Source organism: Podarcis filfolensis (genome assembly GCF_964270895.1).
Source record: "Podarcis filfolensis genome assembly, chromosome: 14".
Classification (NCBI taxonomy): Eukaryota; Metazoa; Chordata; class Lepidosauria; order Squamata; family Lacertidae; genus Podarcis; species Podarcis filfolensis.
In genome coordinates, this window is record NC_139616.1 from 19302536 (window position 1) to 19328247 (window position 25712).

The 25712-nt window shown below is 44.4% G+C and overlaps 1 protein-coding gene across 2 annotated transcripts in view; it reads right to left on the minus strand.

Moving 5' to 3' along the window:
* The window catches only part of AGBL1 (AGBL carboxypeptidase 1), a 413737-nt gene that overhangs the window by 282890 nt on the left and 105135 nt on the right, over positions 1-25712 (minus strand). For both annotated transcript variants that reach the window (XM_083586327.1, XM_083586328.1), the window contains exons 16-17: positions 20836-20986; positions 17471-17624 (exon numbers count right to left, since the gene is read on the minus strand). In XM_083586327.1, coding sequence (XP_083442453.1) covers positions 17471-17624; positions 20836-20986 — 305 coding nt within the window. The remainder of the gene's footprint in view (positions 1-17470; positions 17625-20835; positions 20987-25712) is intronic.

Below are 25712 nucleotides of genomic sequence, written 5' to 3' on the forward strand. Positions count from 1 at the left end.
TATGCAGCATTTACACAAACATGTGTGCTTTATGTATACATTATCCGTGTGCATGCATTTTGTGCACACCTTACTTGGCTGGAGAATTGCAATGCAAAATTTGGAGAAATTTGAATTTTCAAAGAATGGCTGTCTTTTGGTTTGCACATTGTTTCAGAAAATGTGAATTAGATAAGTTTGTCTTTGACTGCAAACTGAATCGAATTTCTCCCTCACATGCAACTGAGGATAGACAGACTTTGAGCATGTGATAAAATGGCTCTAGGCCACAAAGTCTGATGCATGAAGTTTTCAGTCTTTATGGTGCCCTGTGCCACTTGTTTTATTTTCTTTTTATTCATGAGGGGGAAGGAGAGCACTCCTAGGTCCCAGCCTAGAGATTCTGCCTCTCTGAATTTTTCTGCTAAAAATTGCGCTGAAGCATCTGCTTCGATTAGGCAGCTTGGCACGGCATAAGGAAACAGGCAAACACTAAATCCTACCTCCTGCTGGTTGGAACGCAGTTTGTATCCACGCCATGCTATTTCTGTAATCTCTTTTTTCATATTTGTGTCAGGAAAAATCAAAAATGCTTTTAAAAGAAGCGTCACTTATTTAAATAAAAGTGTATCCTTGTAAATCATATTGTCATAACAAAATGGATGGCTCGCATACTCCGTGGAGCTCATTTATTTTTCTCCTTTCGCCTTTCAGAAAGCTTTTTTTATGCCCGCACTCTACTCGAGAGGTATCTGACGTGCATCCCACCACAGATCTTTAATTGCCTAAAAAGGGTGCGCGTTTGTGTGCAGTGGGAGAGATACACAAATAGAAGAGGAAAAAGTTACTGCCAGGTCTAAAACCCATCATAAAACCCAACCCGGTTTTTATTGTGCTGTGCTTATCTGAACTGCCTACTCTTGCAGATCGGGGCAGATGCACTGATTCTGCGGTACATAAGAAGCATGAAAGAGGGAAGGGAGTAGAATGGAGATGTGGCGATCAGAGCAGCTGGAGGAGGAGAAGTTGGGAAGATGCCAGTGAAAGAATTGGGACTGGAGAGAGTGGCCTATTTGTCATCCTTAGGACCTCCAGGGAAACTTGCCATGCCTGATACACCTGGAACTGGGTGCAGAGAGTACACTTAACTGCTAAAGGGAGCAAAGCTGTGGACAGCCTGAGGACTCTCCAGTGCCTTTGATGCCTGTCCATGAGCAACAAGTGAGAGTCTAGGCAGGTTCCAACAGGTTCCAGGAACTCTCTTCTTTGTGAGATTTTGTGGGTGGGCTGTGAGTTTGTTTAGGCCCTGGGTGAGAGACAAGGTGGATGGGGAAAGTCCTGAGAAATAGACAGGAGTCTGAAGGCTTAGCCACACTTACCTTTCCTCCACTTTTTCCAGGCACAGACCACAATTCCAAACTCTGTGTCCAAATGGCCAGAGTGTCCCCTCGCAAAAACCCACTCTTTAAAGCTCAATCGGAGCAAATGTCAATCCACGGAAAACCAGAATTGATGTTTACTCCAATTCAGCTTAAAGAGCAGTTTTTCATGGGGGAAATTGGGGCATGGGGACATTCAGACATGGACCTCTGCCTGGAAAGAGTAGAACAAAGGGTAAGTGTGGATAATTGGAAGGAGTTGGTCTATATCTTACTAATAAATTCAACATTTGAAACAGTAACTGTGTATATATATTTTTTGTAACATTTGTTGTTTAAGCTGTCTGTTGGTGCTTTCGTTTTCTGTACACAGCTTATTTATTTTTATTTCATAAAATTTAAATACTGCTTGATTGTATCAACAACAACAACAACCCTCAAAGAGATCTATTTTTATATACCAAATGGTATAGCAGTATAGAAATAGGCTAAATAAATAAGGTACTTCCATGGGAGTGTGGGAAAACCTCAGAATGTGACACTAGGTTGAAAATTCAGCTTCCTTAGAACCTCTGTTTTCATTTCCCCAAGGTACTAGTCCCTATGGCTGAGCAGATACGTTCAAATGTGTACAAGGGATGTCTGCTCAAGTCTCAGAAGACAATGAGGTTCCTCAGTAAGATACCTGGGACATGGTTTCAAAACTCTGATTATCTCTGTCCTTTCCTGCAAGAAGCAAAAATAAGAAATCATGCAAATATTCTCCATTTGCATAATTTTAGCGGATGCACAGTTCAGTTTTCCCTGGCACAAAATTTGGATAAAGCCTAAATGTCATGGGGCAGTGATGTATCACATCCTAAAGTAAATAAGTGGGATAGCATAAACTGACGGCATCGTTGTTATTTATTCATACCCCACCTTTTCCCCAGAACTGGGACTCAAGGTAGCTCACAAAAATTAAAGTAAATTCAAATAAAGCACACATGGATAAAGCATATAAATAGTTATGATTAAAAAGCAATTTAACTATATATGGAATTATAATAATGTAAATATATATATATCAAATTGCAGATAGGGTGGGGGACAATACAGCACACTATCAAGAACTCTTTCCTTGGAAGCAATCAGTTTGGCTTCTTTGAGATCCAATATGTAAAAGGGTCTCTTTGCAATTGGTTGACATTTTAGGAGAAAGGCAATAACTGTGATACTGTTTCTCCTCGCCCACCCCAAAGAGAACAGGAGAATCAATCCTGCCGAGTGGTGTTTCACAAGCATGTTCCCTGCAGGGTACACAATGGCAAAGCAATGTTCCCTGCAACTGGCAAGACTGCACCCTGAGCAAAGGATTGAGCTACATCAGTGAGCCTGAGCAAAGGATTCAGCTACATCATGGCAAGACTGCACCCTGAGCAAAGGATTGAGCTACATCAGTTTGACTCCACATATGTGTTCCACTGATGGGAACAGGCACATGCAAGCTAAAGCTCCTTCTTGCCCAATGTCTCACTCCTTAACAGTCCTGGGCTCGCTTCAGGAGGCCCAACGGGACCCATCCAGAGCTTTCTCCAACAGACTCTGCTGGAACCCAGTTCTGCCCAGTTAGGTTTGATCTTCAAGTCTTTGGCTGAATTGGGTGCATGGACCTAGCTAACAGTTAGAACAGACAATTGGTCTAATTTGATTTAAGACAGTTTTCTGTGATACAGATGGTCCCACATTTATTAAGGGATAACATCTTTCATTCATCACAAAAGAGAGGAACCCATGATGGGTCAACATGAGATCAGTCATAATGATATAAGATTTTATTGATATATCAGAACAACATACATCTAGCAGTCCATAATTCAGTCCCAACGGTGGCCAGAAGGGCACAAGTAAAGCCATTCACTTGCCATCTGTCTCCAGTGTCTGTTATTTAAGGGTATACTGCTTCTGTGTATGGCCCTTCCATTAAGCTACCCTGGCTTGTAGTCCATCAAATGAAAAATGAAGGCTTTAACACCATGTTGAAAGGGCTGCTGCCTCCCTAGGAGTTGGTGTCATTGTTGATGCTTTTTGCTCTTTTCTTGTTTGACAAACCAGTGTACAAAAAAAGGACCCTGGCATCAAAGAGCCCTAGCAAGCAAGACATGACCTGATGTGCGAAACACAGCTAAATAGCTCATGCTGCCAAAGAACAGGATTTATACACAGGCATTTAAGAGAGTAGTCATCAGCTCCAGTTTGACAAAATGTACTTCTCACAACTCAGGTTCGGAATACATTCCTGAGCCATACAGCTTGACCTTACAGCAGTGCTTGCTTATTGGCAGGCTAATCAAATATTTGACATTTGGTGAGGCTAAGTCAGGCTTTGCTGTTGTTAGAACAAAGTCTGCCCCTTCAGAGCTGTCCCAGGTCCTGAAGACACTGACAGACCCAGTGGCCTTGTTCTTGTGGAAGATGGTAAGCCGCCATGCAGGCTGTATTCGTTTGGTCTTCGAGTAGACAGTTTATGTGACTGAGCACTCCCCCACAAGAGAAAAATCCTATAGAAGAGTAGCATGTTATAGGGAAAGCTATGCTAAAACTTTCCCCCTATATATACCAATTTTCTGATGCAAGAATTTATTCTTTTTGGTGGGAGGAATATTGAGTTATATGACTCCCCACCTGCAGTCAGAAGTGGTGCAGTCCCAACACAACTACCATTTCCATGAGATCTGGGCCTCTGATTCTTTGGTTCCTGATCAACCTATTGTATTTTGCCTGTTACATACTGTCTTGTCATATGAATTAATCGGTCCTCCAGTCAAGACTGAACTGTAGGAAGATGTCGAGCCAGGCAGAAACCAGGAACCATGGCAAGGGTCAAGATGGGAGATCAAGACAAATGTCAGTGCCGAGAAGACATCTATTTCCTAGAAAAACTCCAAGGGCCTGATAGAGGGACTCTGAGGTTCCCCATCTCTGACAACCAGGTGTGTGTGTGTGCGTGCGCGCGCATGTACATCAGCAGCTGTGCTTTGGTAGGGAAACAAACAGTGCTTTCTGTTAGTCCATTCTTTCTTCTCTTCCCTTGAAGCCACATTCTACTTTTTAGAGCAGAAGCATTGGAAATATATTATTCTCTTCCTCCACAGCCTTCATACCACAGAGAGAAGAGGCATTTGTACCCTCCATGAGGGTCTCTATTGATGAAGGTTATGCCACCCAGTCTCAGGTTGTGAGTATATTTTGCCCTTAATGCAATGTTGCCATACATAATTTTCACCATGGAAATAAATCTATACAGTCAAAAATAAGGAAGTGCACCTGAGGCCACCATTACAGTAGTGCTAAATCTGTCCCCTACCCTATTGACTCTGGCAATTGTGAATTTGGACATGCTCCTATCAGTCTAGTCCTATTTTGAAGTCTCGCTCTTGGTCACACTAAAATGTGACCAGTTGTTGGTAATAGATGTGTATGTGTGCTTCAAAAGGGGGAGATCAAGACCCTTACAGCTCTCCTTCCCTTTCTCCAACAGTTGCTTAAACAGATTCAGTGAAGAAAACCGGGGGCGGGGGGACAAAGGCTTGTAAAAGAATTATGAAGTATCAGGGAAATTACATTTCCCTCCCCTCCAAAACTAAGTAGCATGACAATTGCAACTGATAGAGCAAATTAAATTCTAAATGCACTGGTGATTTGATATATATCATTTTGCAAAGTGTTACTGAGAAAGTGCTGTTGCTGGAAAAAAGAGTTAAGTTCCAGAACGAGCCTTGTCGGTTCTGAGACCTGATCCAATTATGTAGAGTTCATTAACATAAATGTAAGGATAGGGAAGGACACAATGGAACAAAAAGAAAAGCAAAGAATATATTTCAGTACACTCTGTTTGGGGAACTAGAACTCTTTTGACCTCAAAAAGAGGATTAGTCAGATCCATGGAGAAGTTCAACAACTACTAAGTTCTGTTAGAGGCAGTAGGCCTGTGAATCTCAGTTTCTGCGAATCATACATGGGGAGAGTTCTGTTGCACTCAAGTCCTGCTTGTGGGCTTCCCATACCAAGGGCATCTGACTGGATTGGCCACTGTAAGAAGAGGATGCTTTGCTAGGTGAGCCTTTCACGATCCTGATGTTCTTAAAATCCTGACCAGCATGACATGGCTGACCAGCATGGCAATGCTCCATCTTTGCTGCCCCAAGCAATGTCACCAGAAAAAGGTCTCTATGTAAAATTCTGCCTCAAAATGGAGCAACTTAGACTATTGCCTGATATACACATTGTGGATGATTTAACCCCAGTCCTCTGCTAACTGCACTGGCTTCTAGTTTGTGCTGGATTTGGGGCCAAGTTCTCTGAAAAACTGCATTCACAAGCCCGCCCAAAATTAAGAATCTTCGAAAGAGGCCTTGCAGTCATTGCATGTGGAGCCATTTCAAATCTGCTGCAGTTTGTTTTCCGCAAAAAAAAAACCACACACACCCAACCCTATGTTATTTGTCTCACTGTCTGCTGTAGTGAAATTACGTAACTTACATAATTAATTACATTGTCCTATAATATTCCTCACCATTCATTTCAATGTGAAGGAAATGCAATGCAAATGGACAGAGGCATAATCAATCGCATATCTTGAGTGGACCAAAAGCAACAACGTATACAATGGATTGATTTCCATTCCAGACATATGATTTATTTTTTTTAAAAAAACAACACATTAGCAATTTCCTCTCCCGTTTCCATTTTTGTTAGAATTCCCTGACATCCTTACTCATGCCAAAGAGGATATTTGGGGCAATTCCTTTTCTGTTGCAGTGCCCCAAATTGGTGGCTTTGATGCTATCAGTGGTTAGAGTGTTAGCCTTGGATCTGAGAGGCCAAGGTTCAAATTTCCACTCAGTTATGAAGCTCAGTGTTGTAGGGTTAACAAGAACAAGAATAAGAACCCTGTTGGATTAGGCTAAAGGCACCTGCTCTGCACCTTTTAAGCCAGTCTGCTGTTCTCAGGTGCAATGGAGGGGGGTGCCCATTTGGAAATAAGAGCTGATTGTCAACCCAAGCACATTCTGTACATGGCGGGGCAGGATGCCAAACATATTGGGCCGATTCGTACATTTGCCCGGGATAATTTACACCATTAGCATCTATGCTCCTCTAAGATCTGAGCCCAGGTTCCTCCCCCCGCCCCCGACCAATAGCCATTTTAACATTCACATGACACATGCACATTTTGTTTCAGGGAAGATTAGGTGGGAGGACAAAAGGATGCTCTTATAATAGCTATTAGGAACGGAGGTGGGGGAGAGAAGCAAGCTCTTGTTCAGTTATTAGAAAACAATGGCTGAGCCATTATACCTCTCCACCCCCCACCTCTGTCTTAGCACTCTGTGTGTGTGCCTGTTCCAGGACTACAACAATAGGAATATAATCGCGATGTGGCAGATAATGAATATCCAGAGCTCTTTTCCAGGTGAGAAGTGCTGTATTGTGACTAGAATGAAAACAGACATAAAGCACTCCTTCTGGGGTAGAGGCTTTTGAGGCTGCTCCTGGGATACATAGCATGAAGATTGCTGCAAGGGGAAAGAGAAACTCCAGAGAAAGAAGCTGGCAGTAACTGTGCCCATTTAGAGCATTATTTTATAGAGTTCTCGCCTCTGGATTTTGACTAAAATGATACTCAGAGTGAATTCTGAGGGTGCCTCTTGGGCAAAACAGACCAAGGCAAGAGGCAAGAGGCCACCTTTATAACAACCCCTGTATCCTCACATGGCAAATGAGCATGCAAGACTAGGGATGGGTGAATCTGAAATTTCAGGTTTCTCACTTTCTCATTTTTCTTCCAATCTCAACTTCAGTCCTCTGCATTTCCACACCAGTTTGCAGAATTCAGGAAGAGTCACCAGCATTTTAGTTGTAATTTCTCCTAATATACCCAATTTGATATGAAATTTTGCCCAATATGCACTTCCCCCCCCCCCAAAGAAATTTCCCCTAATGTGACTGTGTTTTTTGCATGCTATTCTCAGAAACACATCTCGTTTTATGGACACATTACCACCTGCATATGCATCTTTCCACACACTATTTGGTTGGAGAACTGTGTTGCAAAATTCAGAGGGCTGCGGATTTTGAAAGATGGCTGCGCTTAAGTTCACGTATTGTTTTGGAAAATGTGAATTGGGTAGGTTCACCTCTAAATGTGAACTGAACAGAATTTTCCCCACATCTCTACATGATGTGGGGTTAAAGGACAAAACTTTATTAAATCAAGGACCTGCAAGGGAAAGAACCATTCCCTCCTTGAGCGCTTTTGCAAGGCAGGAAATTGTGCTCGAAGTGTGATGGGTGCCTCTTGCTTGCCTGGACAGAGTGTGTGTCCACACACACACACACACCCCATAGGCAGCTGTAGAAAGGTAAGAGTAACATAGATTTAGCTAGTTTGATGAAGGCTACAAGGGGAGTCTTCAGTTCCTTCACTTGGGCTCAAGGTCTCTGATCAGGCAGTTAACTGATCAGTGCACCTCATAGTCTACTTGACCTTTGACTTTCCTGATGCTGCTGAACTACCACTCCCATCATCCCTAGTCATTGACCATACTTGCTGGGGCTGGTTCAGTCACATCTGGAGGGCCAAAATTTCCTCACACCTGTTCTATGCATTGATATGCACCCAGCGGCTGAACTAGAGCTCAACTTTAGGGTCTCGTTTCCATCCACATCCTGCCGTTGGATGAGCATTTTGCTTGCAAGTCATCAAAATGTCCAAAACTGGGCAAGCCCTGAGCTCCAGGTCCAGGTGCCTGCCATTGCATGTGTATTCCGTTTGGCTTCCTGATGCCATCCCACATCTGCGATCGTCCTTAAACGATGCCCTCCTTTAATAGAGCTGCCTCTTGGCACAGGAAGAGTCAGTTTAGAGTAGCTCAAAAGCCTGCCTGGCTCTTTTTAAACACTACAACAACATTTGACCTTTTCAAGCATGCCTCTCCAGCAGCGGGAGAGTGACTGGAATTTACTACCAAATCTGGGGAAATGCAGGACTCAGTGAAATATGCCCTCTCTCTCCCCCCCTCCCCCTATGTCACAGTTTGAGCTGGATATCAGAGGCCCAGTAACAGCTCAAGGCTCTCTTTTACCATTTAGAAGAGGAGAAGGAGGAGTTCATTGCCTCCCGAGGACCATATTTCATTGCTCTACCAGACAAACATGGGTGATTGGAAGCACAGCATGCAGAGGGTATTCGAAGGCCATTCCAGCTGGGAAATTAGATGGATTCCCACCCACTCGGAGAATCATGAAAGTGAGTCCTAGCACAATAGCAACCAGCATCACTGCACTGCATCCCAAATATTTATTTCAAGAGCTGGTCTAGCTTTGTAACGGTTCACAGCTAACCCACTCCTATTTTGGGGGGAAGTTGTATAGTAAGGCTGCAATCCTATATGCACAAACCTGGGAGCAAACCCCATTGAAACAAGTGGGACTTGCTTTAAAGTAAACATGGCTAGGACTGTGCTTTTGAGCAGCATTAAAGACTTGTAACACAAGTGCCCCATTCCTGGCCTATGGGTTGTATCCAGCATTAGCCATACTCAGAGGAGTCCCATTGATATTAATACATAGACATTAATTTCAAAGCATCTCCTATGGGTAAAACTTAGTTGGATACAACCTCATAGCTCCCCAGCTCCTGAGCCCAAACTGACAAGATCATGTGCCTTCAGGGGAGCGCAACTGCGACAAGGCCGTAATCTAATTAAGTTCCTGTTTTGCTATCAGATACGTCATCTCTTTCCTCCGAAAAAGTTATTGAAAAGAGAGGGGGAGGACAGAGCGTGAGCTCTTTGTAATTAACATGCAGCCGTGCCTGTCATGCAGGGAGCAGGCACAGTTATAATAACTCGGGAGTCAATAATTCATAAACCATAATGCATTATTAATCAATTATCGAGGCCCGAATTACATTTAATGAGATTAAGCTGATTGGAGCGCTAAGCTGTTTGAATCGTATTGATTTAATCAATGTGCTTAATTAAACTGTGTACATTTTCCCCACACACAATCGTCAGTTCACAACACCCTGAAAAAGTGGCCATCTCAGCCCTTCCTTGCTGTTCTTAATTAGGAGGGACGTAGGGAAATTGTATTTCATTTTTTAAAGTGGGGGGGATAGACCCCTGTTTTTTAAAAAAAAAAAATAATGACAGATCAACCAACAGCTTATTATGTGGCTGTCAGTGGAGAGCTAACAGATTTTGCAGAGCTAGCAGCTCCTATGCCTTTACCAATGTGACATGACGTCCTTCAGTGAGGGCCTCACAGCTCATATCCCACACAGTGGAACTGACAGGTGGAGGAGGCTAACTTTCCAGATAAGTGCTTAAAGCATGGGTGAGGGATGTTTCTCAGCCCAAGGGCCACATCCCCTCATAGGAAACCTTCCAGGGGCCACCCATCAATGAGGGTGGGGCCAGCGGCAAAAAAAATGGGTAGACCCTGAAGCAAAAGTCTGTGCTATGTAAGATCTGGTTGAGATTCCTGTATTGGAAGGGTTTGGACTAGATGACCCTCGGGGTCCTTTCCAGCATTCAAAGCTCCCATTGTTCTGGGCGTGTTTTGCAACAGGGAATTTCATTAATGCGAGCAGTTTCTGAGCTCTGGGTGCAGTACCACGCCTAAGATTTCAGATTAAAACTGCCACTGCTGGAAGGAAAGGAAGACCTCCCCACTTCCATTTTCTGCCTCCCCATTTCCAGCTACTCTCTGATGACTGGAGAAGGAACCCTCATAAGAATATTAGGGTGAGGCGAGCAGGAGAAGTATGGCTTTGTTTTTTGCGGTCTTCAGATGAGGACTAGAGCATGTGAAAAATGAACATAAGATTTTAGCTGTGGTTCATTTTCAGCTTTGTATTCTTGTGATATAAAAAGCACGCCTAGACACTCTGTTGCGGCACCCATTACCTAGGTTTAAGGTGCCATTTAGCTCCTAGTTTTCATATCTCCGTTTCTAACACTGGTCCCTTCCAACGCTACAATTCTACGATTCTATGGTTTTAAGTGACTCTTACCTTTCTACAGCAGGGTACATACATTCCAGTCACCAAAGGACAGAGGTTTCTACACACACACACACACAGAGAGAGAGAGAGAGAGAGAGAGAGAGAGAGAGACCCCACAGCTCTGCATCCTTCATCCAGGCCAGCAAGAGGCATGACCACAGTTCAAGGATACATTCAAACCAGGCAAAAGTGCTCAGAGAGAGCATGAAGCTGGGGAGATGCATGGCCTGGTGAGAGTCACATTCAGCCCCAAGGCCTGAGGATCTCCTCTACCTGGCCTAGAGCTATGCACAGATGGGCCTCTCTACACTATTTATAGGTAGAGAAATTGAAGTGGGTGGACCATTTCACCAAATTTATCCAAGGAGAGGAGAAGTTCCCCAAAACTTTCTCAGGGATGGAACTCATCATAGCAGAAAGTACAGATACTCCCTTCCTTCCCTGCGGTTTTATTTGCTTTTGCTGCTGCTACAACCACAGTCTGTCCATCATTTTGCACACTCCACAATGCCCCAGAACCAGTGTTATTGTGGGTGCCACACACAGACAAAAAGTGGTGGAGAATATTCAGACAGGGAGGATCTGTGAAATTGCCTTCTTTTGAGGGGAAGATGTTGGTCTGAAAAAGAAAAAATTGTTCTCGAGGGGGAGGGAATGTCATCTGAGAAATTTTCGCTCAGCTCTAGTGCTGCTTCACAACACTCCCCTGTCAACCAGGCAAGGTAACAATGGCCTCATCAATGACACATTACAAAAGGCAATGATTTTGCTTACATGGAGGCTGTATACCTTAAGCACCATTCCTTTGAAATTGACTTTGTTGCAATCAACAGGGCTCCCTTCCAAATACACAAAGCCTGGATTTAAGTTTGCCATCCGTTTCTTTCTGGCAGGGCTCTTGGGACTTCAACAGCTGCCTGATAGGGCTGATAATCAACAGGCAAAGCTCTTCCCATCACTGTGAGTTAATGGAATAAATGGCAGTCATTTACTTTTATGGGAGACGCTAAAGGGGCTTAGGGGGAGCCCACTGGGACAGGAAGTTAAATCAGCCACCTGCCTCTGGTGACTCCAGTTTCTTCAGGGAGGTGGAGAGGTAGGTTTATAATCACCTGAGTAACAATGTCATGCCACTCCATCTGACTACACAGTGGCATGCTGTAAGACAGAAGTGGAAGTCCTTTTTTCAGCTCTAAGGCTACATTCCCTTTAGGGTAAGCTTCTAGGGATTCCATGCTACTGGCGGTTGGAGCCAATAAGCACACACACACACACACACACACACACACACACACACACACACAGGGCTTCTCCCCAGACTGCACCTCTAGGGCAGAGAACTCACAATACACACAGAAAAGTGAGCCAAGCTAACAACTTGGGGACCAAGTCATATCCTGTGGCGCTTGATAATGGAATTATACTGATATATAAAAGTTTACCAATTTTACAGCAGGTAAAATAGACACACACACACACACACACACACACACACGAAATTGCTCAATAAGGACATTATGATCAACAATGGAACCCAGTTAATTTTGGTGCTGCCTGGTGATTATCAAATTGCCATGACACAGACTTCTTCACTGGTAGCACCCGTGTTGCAGAGTGCAGTCCGCTCTGAAATATGGGAGGCCTCATCTTTATCGGCACTCTGCTGGCTTTGGCAGATGCACCTGTTCACACAGGCATTCCCTTGATCTCTCAACCTGAGCCTCCTGTTTCAATGTCTCTCCTGCATTGGTCTCTACTACAGCCACAGCAGGTGTTGTAACTCTGTCTCTCTCCCCCAAAGGCGCACTCCTCCATTGCCTCCTGAGACAGATGGATGCCAGCTATAGATGTTTTCCTGGGATTGATTTGTTGTGTATTTTAGTTGGGCGTGTTAACATTTGTGTAACTGGCTCCCATAAACAGTAAACCACTTAGAAGTCTATTTTAGCATTAAATTGTATCTAAATGTAATACAAGTACAGTGGTACCTCTGTTTGCGAACTTATTTCATTCTGGAGGTCCATTCATTAGCTGAAACTGTTCTCAAGCCAAGGCGTGCTTTCCCTAATGGGGCTTCTCACCACAGGCGCTCTTCCCCTGGTTGGATTCTGTTTGCTTTCTGGGGGGAAGTTTGCTGGCCAGAACGCCTACTTCCAGTTTTGCGGAGGTCGTTCCCCAAAGCGTTCATTGACTGGACTGTTCGCAGACTGAGGTACCACTGTAATATGATATGCACAATGTCAGGGAACTGCCATCGGCTCAGAGGCAAGAGAGAGGGGGGCAGTTGTGTTACAGGGAGCCTCCAAAAATCTTGCAAAGCAATTCCTCTTCCGGTGAGGAGGAAAGCCCCACCTCCAGTGAAGAAGAGGTGCAAGGACCAGAGGATGCTAGTAAGAGCCTTAACACCGCGCCTGAGCAAGCCAGAGAGGAGGGAAGCACGCTCTTGCCATCGCCCATCATGCACAGTAGTTTGAGGCCCAGGGAGGGGCGAAAAAGGCTGGGAGTGATGAAACTTTTATGTTGGGGGAGGTACAAAAACAGACCACTCCCGGATTCTGCTAGCGATTGAGCCAGACGTGAACTTATGACGCTCTTCACTGTAAATAGTTTGCACCAAAATAAAGCCTGTAAAAGACAGGTCGGAGTCCTGCCTGGTTACTCTCGAGCAACCACAACAGCACCTGACACACAACTTTTCTGGTGTACACGTAGGCAGGTAAGAATTCTACAGGCACGTATATACACACAAACACATACATAAAACCATAGGATACTCTCTGCACAGAGGGATCCCACCATGGCCATTGCTTTCCCTTTCTCCAACGACCTCCCAGAGGAATGCCAGCAAGAGTAGAAAGACAATGAGGCAAGTGATGGCAAGTGTGGGCAAGCAAAGGCAATGTAAATGAATGTGAGGTTTTGCAAAGTGCTTTTAAAAGGTTACCAAAAGGGAGGAGGCTATTTGGCACTGCCAAAAATGCTTCCCCCCAAAAAAGAAGAAATGTGAGTCAGTTCAGCTTTAGTTCCAAACCCCATCAGCTACCACAGTGAGCACTTCAATGTCCTTACTTAACATGGGCGTTAAGTGCCCAATGCTGTGACAGTTTAATTTCTCCCCTTGGTGCAGTTTCTAAGCTGTATGATGCAGCCTGAACATAATACATAATAAAACCTTACACTTGTCATAGCACAGTTTGTCCTGGGCAGAATCTTTAATTCCACTGACAATGCAAGAGCCAATCACAGACTCTCGCTTAGCTTCCACATATTCCAAAACGAATATGCAGTGTTGGCGGGGGGGCGGGGAACATACGAGTGTTTGGGGTATCATGGGAGGAGGGTGATAAGTGGGATGAAATCAGCCACAAATCAGTTTCCTTGGGCCTTCTGCATATTTAGAACAGGAGCATTTGAGAGGCAATGAGAGACTCTGTGAATTCTATGATGACTCCCTCTTTCTTGTAACCCTCTTCCAAAGAGAAGCGACATTTTAATAAGCAGGTTCGTGCAGCTTGAATAGCCGATCTGTTATCTCTAGAATTAGAAAAGGACGAGAGTGCTGGAATGTATAAAACATGCAGGTCTCAATAGATTTGTGCATGGAAGATGAATACTAGGGTGGCTCCTTATGCCTCTCCTTCCCGTGTTCTATTACTGATAAGTAATAAGCAATTACTGGAAGGGACAAGAAGGAATGCCAGCAATCTCAAGCAGCCCTGTGACAGAAATTGTAAATCACGGGACACCTGTAAAGCAGAGGTGGGGAACCTTTTGCAGCCTGAGGGTCACAATCCCTTGTGAGCAACCTTCTGGGGGCCACATGGCAGTGGTGGGAGGGGCCAGAGACCAAAATGAAAGGAGCAACAAATGCAACGCTTACCCTTGTACAGTAGGCTACATACCAGCCATGCAAAAGTCAATGGTTTCTGTGGACACACATTTTCTCTATCCAGGCCAGCAAAAATCTATTCCATTACAGCCAGAAAGGGAACTTGAGCAGGACCAGGGAAGGGAGAGTCTGGAGGGCCATGGTTGCCCTCCCCAGGTCTGAATTTCCCCATCATTGTCTGGAAAGCTGCAGCTGGCTCAGTATGGGAGAAGGAGACAGTTGTCTCACTCTCTGTAACACCAGGGCAGCTCATAGGAAAGTGATGGCCCAATTCTTGCTGCTCCATGGCACCATCCTGATCACATCTATAAGTCTGGGTTGGGGAGCTTTTGGTCTTCTAGATGTTGCTGGTCTACAACTCCCATCATCCCTCTGGGAGCTTGCAATCCAGCAGCATCTGGAGGGCCACAGCTTCCCCAACTCTGACATAGCCTTACATAACTGGTGCCTCAGGCTTGAGGAAGTCATCAGCCAGAGTAGTTCTCTAAGTCTTCTGAAGCCTAGCTTGGTCTAGCCTAAGACCTGCTCCTGCTTATTTATCCTTTTAGAACCTGACCTCTGCTGGATCAGACCAAAGATCCATGAGAGACCAACATCCAGTGGCCAACTAAATGGCTATAGGAAACCCGCAAGCAGGACCTGAATGCAACAGACCTCTCCCCACTTGTGATTCCCAACAACTAGTTCTGCACTGAGTTATCTTCCTGTGGCCTCCTTTGGAACCCAACCTCTTGCCTATCTTGGCCTACTTTCCCTTTCATGTGACCCTGGGGCCGTACTCTCCATCTTCAGGGCATAAGGTCAGGGATGTGGTCTGGGGAAGAGAATCGCCCTCAAGGTCAGCGCCAGATGCTTCTACTGACACGGAAGAACTTGTGCAAGAGGGTCCCATTGTGCCAATCCCACTCTGGACAAAGGCACTGGAGTTACCTTGCTCCACACCCACCCTAGTGGAAAAAGAGTCTCCCTTGCAGCATCAAACCTGATAACTGCTAAAGCATGTTGAGGTTTGTTAAATGAGGAGGTTCCACTCACTGAATGTGCAGCTAACTACTCGGACTTGCAGCTCCTTTTTAAAGCTCAGTCTCAGGTTGACTGGTGCTGAAACTTGGGTTTTGCGCTTATGGAGGCTCTCTGGGATGGAGCTGTCCGGGGTGCTTAAGTTTGCCTCAGCCCTTCCCTACATAACCTCATCTTGCTCAATTTGCCCAAACCTAAACAGGATGTCAGGTTATATGGACCTCTGGCCTGATCCATCAGAGCTTTTCTTATGTTCTCATTGCTCACACCTGGTGCCTCAGATTCACAACCAGTACCCACCTTTTCTTGAAATATTAACCCATATAAAAATGTTTGAAATTAATAAAGTAAGTCAATTTAGTCTTGAGAAACCACATTGTATATGTCGGCTTTGGGAGGTGCAGGGGGCAGCTCTCTGGGAAAGCAAAATTACTGTAGATGTTGCCATTATGGAAGATTTGTATACTATTTAAGCAACACAAACCTCTAAGTAGTTTACATAAAACAGTATAAATATTCATAAGAAAAAATACTGGGGGGGGATTCAAATTCACGAAAATATGAATAAAATTTGTGATTTTAAAAGCAAATATGCATTGAAAAAATTACATTGGGACCCAGGACTTGCTGGTGAAGAGTGGATAATAAAGACATTTATTAATGGTGGTGGTGGTGTCTAGGTACACGTTCCTAAACAAAAAAGTTTTAGCAGGAACTGAAAATTACACTGCAAAGGCACCTGCCTTACTGCAATGGATTTTGAAAGGAAGTAACAGCAAGGGAACGTGGCAGAGTTCCTTGTGGACCTAAAGAACAAAAAGCCCACCTGAGGGCAATGAAAGAAGAGCTGTCTTCAGCTCTGCTCCACTGCCTCTGCTGACTGGGTCTCCAAAGTTCTAGATGACACCCTTGCTGAAAGCCACATCTTCCATCCATGTGGCTTATCCACAAGTGATGAAGGGAATTCCCATTTGTACCAGTGACAAAAAGGCTTTTAAACATTTACTGTGTTTTTCCAAAGCTTGGCCATTTATGAAATTGCAACAATGGACCCCCTTATCCCTTCCTCCCTGACCCATAGATTAGAGGGCTTGTCAAAGCAAAGCCAGGGGAGTGAGGCGTGGGGGTTGATCAAAGCTAGGAGGCAGGGAAATGAAATTTGGTGTATCTCCCAAAAGCTATAATTAACCAAGCTGCTCAGATGAAATAAGTAAATACATGATTATTCAGCCTTGCCCGGAGGCAAGCTTGTAGCACACCACATGGTACAGTCTCTTCCTGACAATTCATCCAGCAAATCAAGTGGATTGCATACTTAGAACATCGCTGTTGTTATCATTCCTGGAGCATGCCCCAGGTCTGAGTGGCACCTTAACTAGCAAGCAGGCTACACTTAATATACATTGGTCCCTGAAGCAACTGGGTGCACAGCCCATTTCTGGCCAAGTTGCTGAAGCAAGTGACATTATTTGGTGTTACAACCAGTTCAACTAGTTCTTCCCTTTAGGTAAAGGGTAAAGGGGACCCCTGACCACATTAGGTCCAGTTGTGGCCGACTCTGGGGTTGCGGCAATCATCTCGCTTTATTGGCCGAGGGAGCCGGCGTACAGCTTCCGGGTCATGTGGCCAGCATGACTAAGCTGCTTCTGGCGAACCAGAGCAGTGCACGAAATGCTGTTTACCTTCCTGCCAGAGCGGTACCTATTTATCTACTTGCACTTTGACGTGCTTTCGAACTGCTAGGTTGGCAGAAGCAGGGACCGAGCAACGGGAGCTCACCCCATCGTGGGGATTCGAACCACCGACCTTCTGATCAGCAAGTCCTAGGCTCTGTGGTTTAACCCACAGCGCCACCCGCATCCCGTTCTTCCCTTTAGAAAGAGCAATATCCCTATTCAGGTTTTCACCACAGTCCTTGTAAGCAGCACTTCCAAAAACAAACATTAGAAAACACAGCCCAATCTGGGAGTGTTTCTCGACAGCAGTGAAAATTGGGCAGATAATCTCACTTCAGCCCAGGGTTCCATCTGCTGCATTTTAACTCATTGCATATGACTGCTAAATGCACACTGTCACTCACATTGAGTTTCCAAATGGAGGAAGGCTACAAACCAAATGAAATGGACTAACTCAGAGGCATCCATGACTTACGGAACTGCTCCAGATCATCGCTGCTTTCTGACTCAGGCATGGCTGTGATTGTCAGCAGGGGACAGGGGTTTCCTCCCAGAGTGTGGCACAGAGTCTGCCTCCTGAAGAAGACTTTCTTTGCATTCCTGGCTTGCTCCAAGATGTCAAGGTGAGACTGGAGAGAGGGGGACAAAAGCAGGAGGACGTGTGAAAAGTCCATCCAAATAAAATCAAGGATCCTTATCATCCAGCACCCTCTTTGCAAAAATGAGCAGTCAGATGCTCCTGGACACTCACAAATCAGGGTTGTTGTTCTTTTAATGTGCAATGGACCACAAAATGTGCAGTTAGGGAAAAACTGTGCAGCTGGAAAAATGGGCTGGGGTGGGGGAAGACTAGACATGTCAGTGTTTATGTGTTTTTAAAGCACTTAAATGATAGGAAATATGCAGGATGGTATGGACACAAATTATATAAAGGGTCTCATTTCCATACTTTCAAACTTCCCAGAATATATTAAAATACCTTCTTTTTGGGGACCTGGCCCTCCTCTTCATCACCTTCATCTTTGGGCAGTCTACATTTCATCACATCCTTGTAAATACAGTGGTACCTTGGGTTAAGTCTTTAATTCGTTCCGGAGGTCCATTCTTAACCTGAAACTGATCTTAACCTGAAGCACCACTTTAGCTAATGGGGCCTCCTGCTGCTGCCGCACTGCTGGAGCACGATTTCTGTTCTCATCCTGAAGCAAAGTTCTTAACCCGAGGTACTATTTCTGGATTAGCAGAGTCTGTAACCTGAAGCGTATGTAACCTGAAGCGTATGTATCCCGAGGTACCACTGTACCCTGAATCCTGTTTTTGCATCTTAGCTCTGTCTCACACCTTGTGTTCCTTCTGCTGCAGCCAGTGCAAAACAGCTGGTCTGGGGGTCCACTCTGCCTATTGTGACACATGCTATAAAAGATGCAAATATCTACCTGCCCAACAATGCAATCTGTCTCTGTGCACCGAGGAATTAGGCAGCTGAGCCAAACCGGACACAGCCTACCAATTCAAGTGCTGCTGAGTGAAAGGTTGCAGTGTTTGCATCCCCTTCACTGCAGCTTTTCAAAGGTTGAGTGGTGGTGGGGTTAAAAGAAGTGGCAACAGAGCAATGCAGCAAGCTGGCATTAACAGATTGTCTTGTCCCTTACAGACTCACCCCATACCTGAGCTCCGCAAGAGAAAGCCTCCTGCAGATACTACCTTATCAGGAAGTCTGTTCCTCATGGTGTCAGAATTGGACCTTTAGTGTGGCAACACCTGCCCTCTCATTGCACACCAGACAGACGCCATCTCCATTTCCTCTTCAGCACCTGTTGAAGACCTTCAATAAGCCTTTTAAGTGGAGATATTTATACCAGTCGGTATCTATTTTTAATGTATATAGTTTTAAACTGTACATATGCAGACATGCATATGTTTGCAGTTGTTTTAACTGTTTTAAGTATGCAATTCTTTTATATATGTTTTTAATGTGTTATTACAAGATGCTTTGAGATGCTGCATAGGAAGCAATTCATAAATCAACTAAAGGACAACAACACTGGAGATTGGTTTCACACCCAATTCCCTTCACTTCACCTCCTTCACCCTGCATTAAAACAAGCACAGGGTGTCTCCACTGTACCTGCTGGTACCAAAACATTTTCTTATTGGTCCTGCTTCTGCCCGGTTATCATTGCTTTTGAAATCAAAGTTGGCCCTCTAGGTTCCACTTTTATGTTCTTGTGTGCAGCAAGACTCTATTAATAACTATTTTCATCTATCACCCTGGAGTAAAATACATTCATTCATTACTCAGAGTAACAGTGGCATTGAATACTGTCCCTTTGCACAGTACGCAGAGGTGTGCTATAAATATGCTTTCAGTTATTAAATGCACATTATATTATGATCAGTGTTTCCAAGTCACTGTTTCCATATGGGATTTTATCATCTTTTCATCTGCATTGTGCAGGTAATTGAGCCCCTGAGTTGCTAAATCACTATGAATTCATTACTGATCTGAAGGGACACACACACACACACACACACACACACACACACACACTTTGCATGGACATATGCTGGAAAATAAAACCTAATGATGCACATTCATGAAATGGGTTTTTGTTCATCATCCAGTCTGCAAAAATGGAATTGTTTTCCCATGACAAAAAGTTAGAAGCTCCGGGAGAAAGTTGTGAGTTATTTTAGCTGACCTGGTCAAAGCCATCACTGGGCAGGAGGTGGGGGGAATGTCCCTAGCAATCATGATTTGGCCAGAATCAGGAAATGAGTGTTTCTCCATACCTTAGTACACACAGGAGATACACCTTCAATTTATTTTAAATGTAGTGCTGAAACTATTCCCCATATTTCATGGACATTTGTAGCATTGTCAAAAAAAACCTACTTTTTTATTATTGTTTGGTAGTACTTGGAGAAATGTTAATTTGCATTCAGACTCTCTTATTTGCAGTCTCTCTCTCTCCCAAGACCCAATTAAATTGTGATTTCCCCCCAAGAAATACCATCATATAGCCAAATCTGACTGAGGAGTCAGATGAACAACATCATCTCATTCACTACATGATTTCCACAGACCAATGGCAAATCCAAGAAGAACTGCCCTCACTCACAATTGACTTGTTCCCCTCATTCATTACATAGCCAAAACTAATTTGCAACCGTACATATAGACATTGTTTTCTTCCCTATATGGTCCTATGGCAAAGGACCAGCTGGTCAGGACCCTGGAGAGCTCCCTATAGCTACAGTAGCACTTCCTAGAACTATATCAGGGAACTATTGCCTCAACAGCAAGCTGAAGCCTTCTTTTATGAAGGCTGGAAAAATACCTCTAATCAGCCCACCTCCTCTGAGGGGCTGTCTAGTCATTTTAAGGCCCCCTGCATTTTGCAGTGCATTAAAGGACAATTGCATTTTGTAGAATTTTAATATTATGTACAGACTTTTGGCTTGTGATTTTGCTTGCAATTGCCACGAACAGCTTAGAGACTTTGTTATACTAAACAGTATATAAGTTATTAAATTGATTTTAAACTACTTTATTATATAATCTCTGGCTCCTACAGAGTAGAGGCAGTGAGGGTTGCATGGAGACATGTCCTCTGATCTATACAAGCCACGCAAAACCACGTCCTCTGTCCTGAATGCTCCAGGAGTGAGGGGAAGTGTGGCTCTGCAAACAACACCTCCACTCTGCCTCTGAGCCTGAGCGAAGCTCATGGCCAAATGTAGAGAAGCACTGAGCCTTTCCACATACCAGAATGCAAACTGAAACAAATTTCTTCCCCATTCCCCAATCTGGAAAGTCATCAGAGGAAAGAGTTTTACCATCATAGCAGAGTAGGTGTAGGGATAATGGTATGCCAGATAGCAGACATCTTCCTTATGAGGGAAAACAATGCTGAAAGTAAGTGTGTAACAGGATTTCCCATGGGTTTTTCCTGAAGCTGTAGCCACTGTGCAATTTTGGTAGTGGTTTCTGGTAGAAGGAGGGAAGGAAGGAGGGAGGGAGAGAGGGGGAGAGAGAGAGAGAATAACCTGTTATTCTCATTATTGCTGCTGTTGTTTATATACCACTTAATGCCCAGAAGGCTTCTAAGCATTTTACAAAATAGAAAACAAACAAACAATTGCACAACACTGTTACAATACGGGGTAACTAAAAATACACTGTAATTAAAATATGCAGTGGAATAAATCCCATTAAAATATAAAGGGCCATGACTGAAATGAGCAATAAAACAATCCCATTAACATAACACAGCAAGTAAAACAGCAATCAAAGCAGGAGACTCTGGTCAAGAGATCAAGGGAATGCCTGTGTAAAGAAGTGAGTATTCTAGGGCCGGCAGGATGCCACTGCAGATGATGCCTCTCATATTTCAGCAGGGAATGCCTGACTCAATAGGGTAGCAGAGGAGAATCATATACATACAGGTCCTGCTACCCAAACAATGCATTCCCAGGAAATTGTTCATTAGGCAAGCATTCACATAATGAGCTGATTATGTCTATTATTTCCTATGGGAACATTTCTAAGCTGTGATTTGTCTGTTCTTCTCTCCCTCCACACTTTCTGCCTGAAACTGGTGTGGCCAATCAGCAAAACTCAGACAAAAGAAAAATGGGTTTGTCTGATTTCTCCTGCTCCTTGATTTGTCTGATCTCTCTCCTTCCCTCCATGTTTTCTCCCTGAAATGACAGCTGCCGACCAGCCAAACACAAACAAATAAGGAAGTGTGGGAACGCCAACTGTTTGGATATCTGAATCAGTTGTTCATGTGGCGAGGTTTGGGTATAATTCTTTATGTTTGGATAACAGGGATTTCAGATAATGAGTTTTCTGATGGCAGGACCTGCATGTATACTAATAGGAATTTCAATTCTCCAAGTGCAAGTCCTGAGCTAATAAAAATGGCACCAGCCATACATAAGCGGAAGGAATCCACATGCCCAGAGGACTCTGGAGGACAGAGGCAGAAATACCCCAATGATGATTTAGCATGCTCAAAGGGCGTGGAACAGTGACTATCTGTTAGACAGTGCAGAGGTTCAGGGTGATCACAAGGATAGAAAGCATAGAATGGAGTGGCTGAAATTCTGACGAGGGATCACTCCATACTGCAATATTTTGTTGCATGTCTCATTTTGCCGCTGTCTTAATTTCTTAGATTCAAGGAATTTCAATGCAACACTGAGCTTTTGAAACTGACTTATGATGGCTGCAACCTGACTAGTGACTAACATTTCAGAGTCTCAGTTTTTCCAGTTGTAAGGTCAGATTTACCCCATTTCTGCACCAGTTTGTGATTTAAAACAAAAACATTTTTTTCAAAATGCACAAAAAATATGCATTTTCTCACACATTTTGCCTAATATGCATATTTTTGTATGTAATTTTGCCTAATATATGAATTTCTGCAAGCAGTTCCCCAATATAATGCAATCTTGGTATGTTTTTTTAACTAATATATTAATTTTTATATGTACTCTTATGTTGGTGCACTGCACTGGAAGATACACAGAAGTGCAAGATTCAAAAGTTAGCTTCAGTTCATGTGTTTGTTTGGGGAATTCAATTTAGTGAGTTCATATTAAACATAAGAATGTAAGAAGAGACCTGTTGGATCAGGCCAGTGGCCCATCTAGTCCACCATCCTGTTTTCTTATTGGTCAACTAGATGCCTATGAGTATCCTGCAAGCAGAACCTGAGTGTAACAACAACTTTCCTCATTTGTGACTCCCAGCAACTAATATTCAGAGGCAATCCTAAGATAGATGTGCCAACAGTCTGACTTAGCATAAGGCAGTTTCCTGAACTGGCTTTCCCATATGGTGTTGTGGTAGTCCTTAGGGATATAAGGAGAGCCCCACTGAATCAGATGGTAAAGGTAAAGGGACCTCTGACCATTAGGTCCAGTCGTGACTGACTCTGGGGTTGCGGTGCTCATCTCACTTTACTGGCCGAGGGAGCCGGCATACAGCTTCTGGGTCATGTGGCCAGCATGACTAAACCGCTTCTGGCGAAACCAGAGCAGCACACAGAAACTCCGTTTACCTTCCCGCCAGAGCGGTACCTATTTATCTATTTGCACTTTGACGTGCTTTCGAACTGCTAGGTTGGCAGGAGCAGGGACCAAGCAATGGGAGCTCATCCCGTTGCGGGGATTCGAACCACTGACCTTCTGATGAGCAAGCCCAAGAGGCTCAGTGGTTTAACCCACAGCGCCACCCGCGTCCCTACGAATCAGATGGAAGTCACACCTAATCCAGCACCCTGTTCTAACAATTGCCAACCAGATGCCGACGAGAGGGTCAAAAGGAGGACTTGAGCTCAACAGCACCCTAGCCACTTGTGATTCCTACTTGTGAGCCAAATGATTTCTCTTCCATTCCTACTCCTGATCTGAGAACACAAAAACCAGGAGCGTCATTCCCAAAGGTTTGGTGTATGGGAGAGGCAAAGTTTGCAGCAAGCTTCAAAGGCATTCTCTTGTTGCATATATTCAAAATGAAACCAGGGGCGGGGGGGGGGGGGAGAGAGAGAGAGAGAGAGAGAGAGAGAGAGAGAGAGAGAGAGAGAGAAGCAGGGTATGCGGAAAGCATTTGTTCTTGTTAACTTTTCTATTAGGGTGACCAGATGGAAAGGCAATGGAATTACTTTTAATAGCTTTGGAGAAGGGATTTCAGCAGGTTCAGCTTCTCACACCACTGCATGACAAGCTGCCCTAATCAAAATCCCCTCTCCTACACAATAATCAAAGGTACAGGAGTCCTGGTTTCTTTTGCCGATCCTAGTTTTGACTCTTTGTAATGACTGAAGGTGCAGCTGTTTCTGGCAGTAATACTCACCTGTAACAACAACATCTCCTCGGATTGCCTCCCTGTTAGCATCATAGGAAGCTAGCTGCCTTATACTGAGTTCAGACTATGGGTCCATCTAGCTCAGTGCTTCCTACACTGACTGGCAGTGACTCTCCAGGATTTCAGAGAGGGGTCATACCTAGCCCTACTTTGGAGATGCTAGTGAACCTGGGACCTTCTGCATGCAAACCTGATGCTCTACCACTGAACTATAGCCCTTTCCCTAATTTTGAAAGTAAGATGCGGGTGGCGCTGTGGTCTAAACCACAGAGCCTAGGGCTTGCCGATCGGAAGGTCGGCGGTTCGAATTCCCACAATGGGGTGAGCTCTCGTTGCTCGGTCCCTGCTCCTGCCAACCTAGCAGTTTGAAAGCACGTCAAAGTGCAAGTAGATAAATAGGTACCGCTCTGGTGGGAAGGTAAACGGCTTTTCCGTGCACTGCTCTGGTTCGCCAGAAGCAGCTTAGTCATGCTGGCCACATGACCCAGAAGCTGTACACCGGCTCCCTCGGCCAATAAAGCGAGATGAGCACCGCAACCCCAGAGTCGGCCACGACTGGACCTAATGGTCAGGGGTCCCTTTACCTTTTTAAGCAGCATTGTAGGAAATTTACCATAGCAGATGGCTTCTTAGGCCTGCTGCCATCAGGTAAGTTTGCAGCTGGTGGAGGCACTGATGACCTTGCGCGTTTCTGCACCCCACCCCAACCTGGAGCCAACCCAAGCAGAAAGCAGGAATGCAAATGTTTCAAATGTTTAAACAAAGGAAGGGTGGTTCCTGCAGATTGACCATGGCTGGGTGCTTACGCTTCAGCCACTTTCTGTCTGCAACAACTTTAGCCCTGCCTTGATTCTGATTAAACATATGCACACACATGCACGCACACGCACACACATCACACTCCCCAGGAAAATACAAATCTTAAGAACAGATGTTCCTTCTCTGTCCTCACCTGGTCTTTTGCAATGAATCATTTTTTTTAAGAGCCAGCTTCAAGGGTGATGGTGAAAGAGTTTCCATTGGCTGAGATGAAGAGCCAATTCACGCATTTCAGAGCAACCGCATCGCACCAAATTGCATCCGCAAGTACATCTCAGACAATAATTTCCCCTGCCTAGCACCAATTATGCTGTTGCTAAACCTTTCCATTCTGAAGGACTCTGTGACACCCCTCCCCCTCCTATTGTTTTAAAAAAGATATCTTATCAGCATTGTATTAAAATGCAAAATATAAGGAAGAGACCAAAAGATGCAATTTCAGCTGCTGAAATTTACACAAACTGTTTATTTCCCTTGTGTTGGTGTTGTTTTTATTCAGTGGGGCAAAGTCTCAAGATAATCATTCTCCTGAAATCCCATGGCCTAATCATAGCTTCTTTTGTATGAGACATAAAATAATTTGTTGACTTACAAGAATGAAATGGGTGGAAATGTAGCAACAACAACAACATAAAGCTGATAGTTCAGTTGGTCAGAGCAGTTGGTTAGAGCTGATAATGCCAAGGTTGCAGGTTCGATCCCCGTAAGGGACAGCTGCATACCCCTGCATTGCAGCGGGTTGGACTAGATGATCCTCAGGGTCCCTTCCAACTCTACAATTCTTTCATTCTATGATTCCTTTCAGAGCAGCCTTCCTCAACCTGCTGCATGCCAGATGTTTTGAACTACAATGCCCATCAGGCCCAATCAGTGTGGCCAATGGACAGGGATGATGGGAGCTGTAGTCCAAAATACCTGGAGGGCACCAGATTGGGGAAAGCTGTTCTAGACATTGCATTTCTTAACTCAGAAGCTGCCTTCCAGCTTCCAGAAATGTGAGTTCTGATTTTGCTACCATAGT